The sequence below is a fragment of the Sinocyclocheilus rhinocerous genome, unplaced genomic scaffold (genome assembly GCF_001515625.1).
Source record: "Sinocyclocheilus rhinocerous isolate Xijiao unplaced genomic scaffold, SAMN03320098_v1.1 scaffold3446, whole genome shotgun sequence".
NCBI lineage: Eukaryota > Metazoa > Chordata > Actinopteri > Cypriniformes > Cyprinidae > Sinocyclocheilus > Sinocyclocheilus rhinocerous.
In genome coordinates, this window is record NW_015666156.1 from 116,143 (window position 1) to 126,665 (window position 10,523).

At 36.8% G+C, this 10,523-nt stretch overlaps 1 protein-coding gene across 1 annotated transcript; it reads right to left on the reverse strand.

Annotated features, from left to right (window-relative positions):
- Positions 1-27: 27 nt before the first annotated feature.
- Positions 28-9,222, reverse strand: LOC107731714 (dual specificity protein kinase CLK4-like). Its single transcript, XM_016542861.1, has 13 exons — positions 9,085-9,222; positions 8,545-8,690; positions 5,473-5,719; positions 4,779-4,869; positions 4,410-4,476; positions 2,570-2,686; positions 2,230-2,396; positions 2,038-2,132; positions 1,528-1,657; positions 1,330-1,412; positions 1,147-1,226; positions 638-728; positions 28-528 (listed from the first exon to the last, which is right to left on the reverse strand). The coding sequence occupies exons 2-13, from the start codon at positions 8,688-8,690 to the stop codon at positions 382-384; spliced, it is 1,461 nt and encodes a 486-aa protein (XP_016398347.1). The 5' UTR covers positions 9,085-9,222; the 3' UTR covers positions 28-381.
- Between the last annotated feature and the right edge of the window lie 1,301 nt (positions 9,223-10,523).

Below are 10,523 nucleotides of genomic sequence, written 5' to 3' on the forward strand. Positions count from 1 at the left end.
AGAACATTATACCTCCATAAGACACGATTCTGATCATGAACTGATTTTATTTAAAAACCAAGGAATAACTGAAGACATTTACAAATATCACTACGTTCATATTGATAATGGTAACAAATCTGTGACAATTATCGTACATATTTAATACCCTAAAACCTTGCCCATTCACAGTTATTCTCCGTCATGTGATGCAGTTACAACACAAGTACAAATCAATGGAGAACTCAAGAGCAAAAGGTCACATACCCTAAACTGAAAAACAAGCACAATAAATATAAATGAGAAGACAGCAGTGTATGATCTATACAGAGGACTGATACAGTCGACTGAAACGGCCTCTCTCAGAGAGGAACTATAGCAAAAAGCAAGAGAACCCATCAATTATTTTTTGTTCTTCCTGACCGAGTCAAAAAAAGGGTGTTTGATGGCTTCATCCAGGGTGATCCGCTTCGTGACATCATATTCAAGCATCCTCTCTAAGAGATCAAACAGCTGTATGTGGTCAGAGCTCCTGGAGCCAATGTATTGCTGCAAGAAAATTAAAGTCACTAGCAATTCAGAAGTAAAAGTAAAAACAAAAACCTCAACTGACCCAAAACCAACTTGAGTTGTAAAACAACAAGAATGAAAAACTTACTCTCAGTGGCTTGCACTGCTTCCTAACATAACGTCCCGAGGAGCTGTGAACGTCCCAGTCCAGCTTATCATGGCAAACATATCTCTTCTTCCTGCATAATGAGAAAAAAAAAGCTATTTTGATTCTGTATATATACACACAATAGCAGAATGTGGAATCAAAGCTAATAAAAGAAAGTTCAAACAATAAAAATCTGCCAAATTCTGCAAAAAGATCAAACTAAGAAATAATTAAGAAACCGCTTTTCAGGGACTTCAAACTAAAGATTCTGCCTCCTTTTGCTATTTTTTATGACTTTTCAAGCATCTGTGGTTACTGGATAAGGACTTTACACTAATTTCACTCATGGAGAGCATTTTCTAGCTAAGGAAGTATTACCGTTTACTATATTATAGAGCATAACTACATAAATTGTTTTCCATTTCCATGACTTTTCCAGGGCTAAATTACAGTTGTAAAATTCAAAACACAAAAACATCAATTCAATTTAATACAAACATTGAAATTACCTTGTTTTCTGCAGCATGTGTGTCGGTATAGGGCCCAGCACTCGCTCCATCATGGCCAGATGCTCTTTGCTATCATGCGTCTATAATTTCAAAAACAACAAACTCCTAAATAAGTGCTGAATCAACAAGTCATGTGTACCCAAAGTTAACAAATTAACTAATTTGAACTCAGAAGACAATTACCTGAAATAGAGTCGATCCCAGATAATACTCAATAAGAATGCAACCCACACTCCACACATCACAGGAATGACTCCAGCCTAGATCTGTTAAACAGACAGATATCGCTGTTATAGCTCACAACACAAGCAATCATAGCAAGTGTGCTGTCAATGTACCTCAGAATGTATAAATAAAAACAATGTATCCATAACTGCTTACCCAGAATAACCTCTGGAGCTCGGTAATGTCGTGTAGACACCACTGAGGTGTGATGCTCATGCTCATATGTTGCATTCCCAAAATCAACTACTTTCACATCAGGATTCTTCAAAGTTCTCTCATCCCTCTTCTACAATTTCAAACAACACTATTAATTGATTGCACAATACATGGTAACAGAGCATGTCTGAATCAGTGCTGTTTTTGTTAACAAACTATTGAAAATATCTATATAAATGGAAATATTTAATGAAAATTTTAAACAAATTTAGAAAGGTTCCACTGGCAACTAAATTAAATAGATTTAAATCGAATTACCACAATTACTAAAACTGAAAAATATTTTCTATATTGTTAGTAATAGAAATATTTTTCAGTAATAATAGAAATGTTTAATTCTATAAAACCTAATGAAATGACAAAAGCACAAAATATTAAATATAATCATTTATAGTACATAAATAATACTAAAATAGCACCGGTCTGAATGGAGTCAATGTCTCTCCTTACCATTTTTGGATTGTACTTGATGTCATACTCTGAATTAATAAAGAGGATGTTCTCTGGTTTCAGGTCAGTGTGTGTCAGCTTATTCTTGTGAAGAACTAAGACACAAAGAAGCAAAGAAATGCAAAAGAATAAATCTATGTTTTGTCCAAAATACACAGAAAAAAATTCATTCAAACAAGATCCGTGACTCACATCTGACTGCTCTGATGATCTGGTAGGCCATGTGCCTGATGTGGTTGACAGAGAAGGGCTGAAAGCTATTTTCCTTCAGAAAATCATACGTGCTCAAGCCCAGCAGCTCAAAGGCGATGCAGATGTGCCCGTGGTGATCAAACCAGTCATACATCCGCACACAAGCACTGAAGAAAGGAAAAATAGTTATGAAAAACTGCATTGTTAATTTGTAGTCTGGACTTCTATACAGCCAGGAGGCTGTAAATTTCAAATTAAGTGTGATATATTACACAGCCATGCATCACAGAGGCATAAATTACTTAAGATTTCATTCTCATCTGCTTTCACAGGCACTTACTATCGTCTGTCACAGTCAAGCGAGTTAATCTGCTCCAGCACCTCAACCTCAGACAGAGCTGCATCACGATAGTGCTCAATGTTTTTAATGATCTTCAGCGCAACGCGAGCTCCTTCCCTGAAATAGCAACGTATAGTAATTTCATTAACACACATGAAAACACAAAAATGCCTGCACTTATTATTGGACACATAATCAACCAAAGCATTTCTCGACACTTAACATTTAAAGCTGACATGAAATAAATTCTATTTTCTAAACACATATTATTGATCTTGAAGGGCTAGTTAACCCAAAATGAAAATTTGCTGAAAATGTGCTCACCCTCAGGCAATCCAATATTTAGAGGAGTTTGATTCTTCATCAGAACAGATTTACAGAAATTTAGCATTCACTTGCTTACCAGTGGATTCTTTGCAGTGAATGGGTGCCGTCAGAATGAGAGTCCAAACAACTGATAAAAACCATCACAATAATCCACATGAATGCAGTCCATCAGTTAAGGCATTTTAACTTTAAACCACTTTTTCTGGCCAAAATAGTCCCAGAGACCATGGAGTTGTGTGAATTATTGTGATGTTTTTATCAGCTGTTTGGACTCTCATTCTGACGGCACCCATTCATGACAAAAGATGCACTGGTGAGCAAGTGATGTAATGCTAAATTTTGGCACATCTGTTCAGATGAAGAAACAAACTCATCTACATCTTGGGTGTCCTAAGGGTGAGTACATTTTCAGAAATGTTTCATTATCTCTTTAAATTGAACAATTAATCTGAGCACATTTTGATTTAAATTTCTTTTGTCCCTGTAACTCAATCTTCTGGTGAAACGGCATATATATTTCAATAATCAGTTTCATTTTACACCACAATACAGAAGAAAAGATCTGTTGCTATTTCCATTTCACTGCAACCTTTGATTATAATCAATATGGGGTCTTCGAGAGCAATAAATTTTAAGATGCTAAAATGTGGCATGAAGTAGGGCTGTGTGATATGGACAAAAAAAAACTATCGCGATTTCTTTCATCAATTTTGCGATTTCGATTTTAATCACGATTTTGACACACACAGACATGCTTGACAGTCATTAATGCATTCAAAGTGAATTTGAAACATATTTCCAAAAGAAAACCAATTAGAGCTTTATCAAAAAGCTGTAACATGTCTCTAGAACAGACATAAGGCAAAATAATCACTAAGTAAAGGTGTAACAAAATGTCTCTAGAATAGACATGGCAGAAAAAATAATAATAAATCCCGTGTCCAGGGATTTTTTTTGCCATGCATTGATTGGTCATAGAGCTCTTTGTGGCGTTGCCTCAGATGTTGAACTACATTTGTTGCGCCAAGTTCACACGTACTCCGTCTGCAGTGCATATACAGTATGTAATTACTAAATTTCCGTGTCAATCCATGTTAATTTTTACCGCGAATAATGCGCTGTCACTTTAATTCAGCGCGTGCAGCACAGCAGAAATAGATTCCGTGCGGAAACGATCGCAGCATGACTGCTGCAGACGCACCGCTCCTGGAGCGCACTGCCGGACCGCAATCGCGTGCAGTGTGAACGCTCTGATCCATTAACATGGGCGCGGAAAAAATACGCACCACAGACGGAGTGTGTGAACCTGGCGTTACGTTTGTATGCCCGCCTGGTCTGTTCTGTTCTGGTGCTCCATTTAGGCACGCTGCATTCTGATTGGTTCGGATAGCATACTGCGGGAGGTCGGGGGCGCGGAAAATCGTGCTATAAAGCGATTTAGAAATCGCGCAAGCTCAAATCGCGATTTTATGACGATTTCGATTAATCGCACAGCCCTAGCATGAAGACTTACTTTTCATGATCAATGCACTCCACCACTTTACCAAAGGCTCCCTCTCCAAGTGTGCACACAATCTCATCTACGGGTTCAAAGAAAGACCGTTAGAAACATGGAATTGACACAATGGTCCATCAAACCCTTTCAAAAAATTTCGCTGCGTTTTGGAACACTCAAATTAGAAAAGCAACGCATAAATAATCCACGAACATAAGACAATACTAGACTGGTGATACACACATCAGGATAAGTCTAAGTGTTCTGTCACAACTGCTTTTATCAGGACCCCAAAATTGTAAAATTAGTCTGACCCCAAAACAGAAAATAAGCAGTGAAAGAAATGAAAATATACAGAAGAGAGACAGAAAAGTGTGTATTCTATACATCTTGCTCTCAGCATGTCTCCACTGTGATAGATCAGGTGCCCCTCCTCATCATCCTCAATACTCCTGGATCTTTTCCTGCGATGGCTCCTCTGGAGTTTCAGACCACCGCCATCATCATCATCATCATCATCATCATCATCATCATCATCATCATCATCATCATCATCATCACCACCATCATCATTAACCCAAGAGAATCGTGGGGGACCAGAACGCGCCATTCATTCATTCACGAGTAGGGGGGGGAAGTGAATCGGCCCATTCAGATACCCGCAGCAGCCAGGCCCGGCCACAGGGAGCAGCCAACGCAAATTCAGCCCGCGAGATACACACAGGGCCCACCACATCGTGTGTGTTACAGAAGAAAAACAATGGCAACATATTTTCAGATGAGATACTTTCTCAAACCATTAAGTAGACAATTATAACAATTCATCATTGAAAAACATTCTAGATTTGTATCCCCCCTTCATGAATGAGCTGCTTTAAAACATTTTATGTGCTGTGAATATCAAACTAAAGTTATGTCTTGAGTAAGAACCCTCTTATTATGTCATAATATTAGCATCTTCCCGTCATTCATTCATTCAGACAATACTGGAAATGAGGAACTCTCACAGTGCATATAACAAGAAAGAAGGCACAGAAAGCACACAGTTGCCATGGCAATGGGAGACAGACAGTGGTCTTACCGAGTCAGAGTGATGGTGCGAGCGATGGTGCCGGTGTCTGTGCCGGCTTCTCCGCCTGCTGTTGCCAGAGGATTTGCTGTAATGGTGCCAGTCTCGGTCTCTCTCACGACATCTGGATCCATCCCGGTCTCGGTCTCTCTCCTTGTCTTTACAGGCACCTAGGCTGTCGTCCTCATGGTCTCTGAATACAGCTCGCCTGTCTTTAGTTTCCAATCTTTCATTTGAGCTCCTTGTCTCAAGGTAATGCCTGTTAAGAAAATGCAACATTTTTTTTAATAATAATAATAATAATATCATATATTTTTTCACAACACATAAATGCATAGCTACAAATAAAATTTATATTTCTTTAGTTTCTATTTGAGATATCTCGAGGTAATGCCTATAAAGATAATGCAACAAAAATCTACTGGGTACTGACTGATTCACATTGGACTGAAAATTATAAACATCACTATAGCTATTGAATTTTTTCTATCCTGTGTCTTTATGAATGAAATTTTGAAAAATATTTTCTTTAATTTGACAAAAATACATTTTAGAAAAATATTAAAATACATTACTTGATCAAAGATGAAAAGGGTTTCCAAGCATTAAAACAATCAATTTTAAAAACAAAAACAGAAGCTTTATTTATTTTTTTCATCTATTAGAATGAATCCATTTGAATTTCTTTCTTTTTTTCCTGAGCCAAAAATAATGTCTATCATACATTTTTACCCTGATTTGCAAAAGACACCCACTAAGATGTCATTCAGTGTAACAAAAGCTTAAATAAAAAAAATCCTGTCAGGCATACTTAAAACAAAAATCATCAAATTACACTAAAAGAGTCTATTTAAGGATCACGGTGCTAAACTAACAGAAAACATTAGCTTTGCTGTTATGTTGGTGTAGCTAATAATTTCCACTCGTTGGACATTCTGGCGGTGATTGTAAGAATGATAAATGCATGTTGATGTCATATAGTAATGTCTTGAATAAAATATGCCTATTTTCCGATGTTTCTCTTTCTTTTTGGCATTATCGCTCGCGTGTGTAGACACATTTCATGATGGTAAGTTTAATTTCCTTGATTATAAAAATTGTAGCGTTGTTTTTAAACTTGTAGTCAAGCTATAACGTAGGCTATTTGACATTTATCATGCATGACTAAAATCATGCAGGGATAAAAAACTAATTCTGAGCAAAAACGTTAAGGTTATTTTTCCTTTCTGGTAGCCTAGTTTAAAACTTTATAGTTTTGTTGCAAATGAATTAAGAATTTATAGTGCTTTATCTCAGCTTAATTAAACAATTATACTGTATACACCGTTTTAAAAATCTGTAAAAATAGGGCACTTATGTGCGTTGTATAAATAGGCTGTGAAGGAATTGGCATATTTTAATTATAACTGTCATGTTTGTGGTTTTTCAACATTATACAGTCTGTTTAAATAAATATTCAGAAACACATGCAATGCTACTAGTTGTCTTTTTTCTGTTTAACTTATTAAACTGCAGAACAAAATAGAATAGGCCTATACCATAAATAAGGATAAATTATATTGGAACGCATCTCCAAAATGATCGCCTAGACAGATGCACGTTCCCATTACAGTAGTCAGCGCCGAACAACAGGCAAATAAAATATAAACTGAGGTTACAAAAGTGATTCAGTCAAGATCAGTGAGGTATTTTCTTTTCTTTTGTTCTTTGATTAACATTAATAACTGGCGGCAGCAGCTGCTGTCAATGCACGGATCCAATACACCCTTGTTTTCTTTCTCAGCTCTTCGCATTCACTTAAGACATAACCGATTGTATTTATGGGATATTTTGATATAATTCTGTGTGTATTTGTCCATTCGAATGTGTAAGAATGCGAGAAAGAGCGCTCAGTCCAGTGTTCGCGTATATAAGAGGCGGCTCTTTTGTGCGTGCGCTTTGTGCGTGTGCGCAGCACAGAAAACAGCGCGTGAGTGCAGAAGTGAGTTCTATTTCGTCTTCTTGCAGTGGAATCTTTTGAAATCACAATAAAAGTGCATACAGGAATCGAGAAGCTGAATCGAAATGTAATTTTATACCAAGTAATTTGATTCCTGACCTTACGCATCTGATCTGATTTCCGAAATTGGAATAGCTTTTCAATTCCCAACCCTCCTACTAAATTATTTCATTCTTGCATGCAAAAAGACCTGTATGGTGACTATGGGGCTATGTAAAATATTTTTTACAACTTACTAGGTTTATCATTTGTCATTTTTTTCCGATAATGTCAATAATCGTCTGTTACCTGACTGTTGACATCGCGATACTTACGAGACATTGTCTATATACGATAATATCGTCATATCGCCCAGCCCTAACTGAATGACCACGGAACATTACTTTACCCTTATTCTGACATTTTATAAGTTATTTGAAACATTAGACACTTTACCTGCATTTAATGTACGTCTTATGTTTATAAAAATCACTTTTGTAAATTTAATGATGCAGACACCAAAATGTGATGCGTCATCTTTGACCCTGCTACAAATATCTTTCTTTAGTTTCCAGTCTTTCATTTGAGCTCCTCCTCTCAAAGTAATGTCTATTAAGATCATACAAAAAATAAATAGCTAAATAAACAATCAATGGGTACTACTGACTTATTCACTTTGGGCTAAAGATTCTAAACATCGCCAAAGATATTGTTTTCTAGTCTGTCTCTTTACAAAATAATTTCTTCATAATTTAATTATGTAAATAAAACTTTATAATGTTAAAAATATGGGGGGGGGGAAAACAACATTTTAGCACATATGAATACAATTCCAAAAATAAAAAGTTTATTTTCTGTGGTGGAAACTTAATTTCTAAATGGAGGAGATTGACACATTGAGGTCAGGTCATCAAATGTTTTCCAGGAAGCTTCCAATAAAGAGACACTAGTCAAACAAGTATTACACAACACTGCCAGATGTACACATAAGGCTCAATGGGCGCTGGCCAAGTAACTTACAGCCTTACTAATACGAGTATAAAATTAACTCAAAATGATTCAAAAGGACTCAGAATAAATACAAAGCATTACAGACTGATTCTCACCCGTCGCTGTTCTTGTGGTGTTGTTTTCTGTATTTGTTTTCTCTCTCGCTGCTGTGCGAGTCCCGTCTGTGTCTCTTTCTGTTCTCCATTCTCTCCTCCAGACTCACCTCTCTCAGCCAGGGAGAGCGCAATCTTCTCTGTCTCATCTGATAAAACAAGCATCATACAAATAAATAACCTTTATATCAAGTACAAATACTCGATCCACGTAAACTGTATAATATACAGGGCAGGTTCCACAAATACAGTGACCTCTTTGTTCTAAACCACCTCGTGTCAACGAAGTATTTGCCCGATGCAAATTATTTTTCTTTGGGAAATCTAAAAATGGTTAGAAAATAATACCAATAACTGAAACCCGTTTAGACAATAAAATACATTTTGTGAAACTTATTGCACGCTTAAGATTAATAAAACACACAGTCAGCAACGTTAGCGACGTCGTTAACGCTTTTAGGTGGTAAAATACAAATCGGTTCTTAAGAAATGAGTACATTGTGTGAGTGAAATAATCAGCGAAAGATTAAAACATTGCTTTACCTAGCTTGAGAAAGTCCTCTGAATAATAGCAGTACTCGATAATAGACGAATTTATTTCCTCCGTCTTCTTGGATGTTGTTTGTGTGGCTCAAAATGGCGTCCGTCGAGTCGAGCTGCTGGAATTAGTGATGTATCGTTCGCGAACGAGCCGGCTCTAAGAGCCGACTCTTTGTAGCGAACGAGAAGAGCCGACTCCCGTCGGGGAGAGCCGAATCTTCAGCCGGAGTCTTCTATTTTAGCCCAATTTAGCTATTGTGAATCATGGTTTGTGTGTTGGTAAGCAATTTTTTTTTAATTCAGTGTTTTCATAAAAGCCTTATTTTTATGCATTTTTTCGTTACAAAAAAAAGAAAAGAAAATACACTTGCGGCTAATCACATGGGAGGACAGACTAGGATCATACCATTATGTGGTGAAGGAAGGGGGACACACGCTCCGAAGATAGCGAGTGTAGTGGTACAGGCCAGACACTGCATTGTTGCAATATCGGAGTCTTCTCAAAAACAGGACAAATAATCACAGAGAGAAGTCGCATCAGCACATCCAAGCTGAGGCATCTGATATTTCTGAATGCCAAACTGCACTAAAGACTAAATGTTAAGACGTTTGACTTTATTTATTTGTTTGCTGTGGTTCTGTGTTCAATTGTTCAATTAAAGTTTTATTAAAATGTTAAATAATAGTATCTGTGTATTTTATTTTGTAACGAAAAAAATGCATAAAAATAAGGTTTTTATGAAAACACTGAATAAAAAAATTGCTTACCAACACACAAACCATTCACAACTGCTAAATTGGGCGAAAATAGAAGCCGCTGAGTGATGCTAAATAAAGAGCCATTTGGGAGCCGTAAGAGCCGGCTCTTCTAAAAAGGGAGCCGAGCCAAAAGAGCCGAATCTTTGAAAAGAGCTGAACTTCCCATCACTAGCTGGAATGTTCGAGAATTAGTCCTTTACGTCATCGGATCCAGAGCGCGTGTGAAACTAGTGCTGTTTGTACTGTATGATGATCTGATCCTTTAGTTACTGTAAACAAGAGAAACATCTAGCCTAAACATTACACAATATTATATCATATCATATCATATCATATCATATTATATTATAAATAAAAATAAATAAATATTTTATAATAGGTCTATCTTTAAAAAAAAACTAACCCTGCGTTTTAATGTTCATACTATCCATCCTAAATAGTATGTGAGATTAGAATAAGTGTATCCCAAACATGATTCCAAAGTATAGTATGTTGAAAAGAGGATGCCAAAAGTCCCCGGATGGTCTACTATTTCAGGTCGATTTTTGAAATGTGGATCCGTGCACACTCTAATGGCTAATATTGCCCACAATCCATTGCGCTTTGGTGAAGGATTCTGTCCAGAACTACAAACACGAATAAAACGCGTTAAAAACTACAAACATGGCGGATGTGCGCGACCG

Excerpts from the sequence above, each read along its gene's own strand:
- LOC107731714 (XM_016542861.1), bottom strand. The coding sequence starts at position 8,690 with ATGAGACAGAGAAGATTGCGCTCTCCCTGGCTGAGAGAGGTGAGTCTG. Across the intron at positions 4,870-5,472 it reads CGCACCATCACTCTGACTCG|AGGAGCCATCGCAGGAAAAG; the intron begins GTAAGACCACTG and ends CTGAAACTCCAG. Across the intron at positions 2,133-2,229 it reads GATCATCAGAGCAGTCAGAT|TTCTTCACAAGAATAAGCTG; the intron begins GTGAGTCACGGA and ends TTTGTGTCTTAG.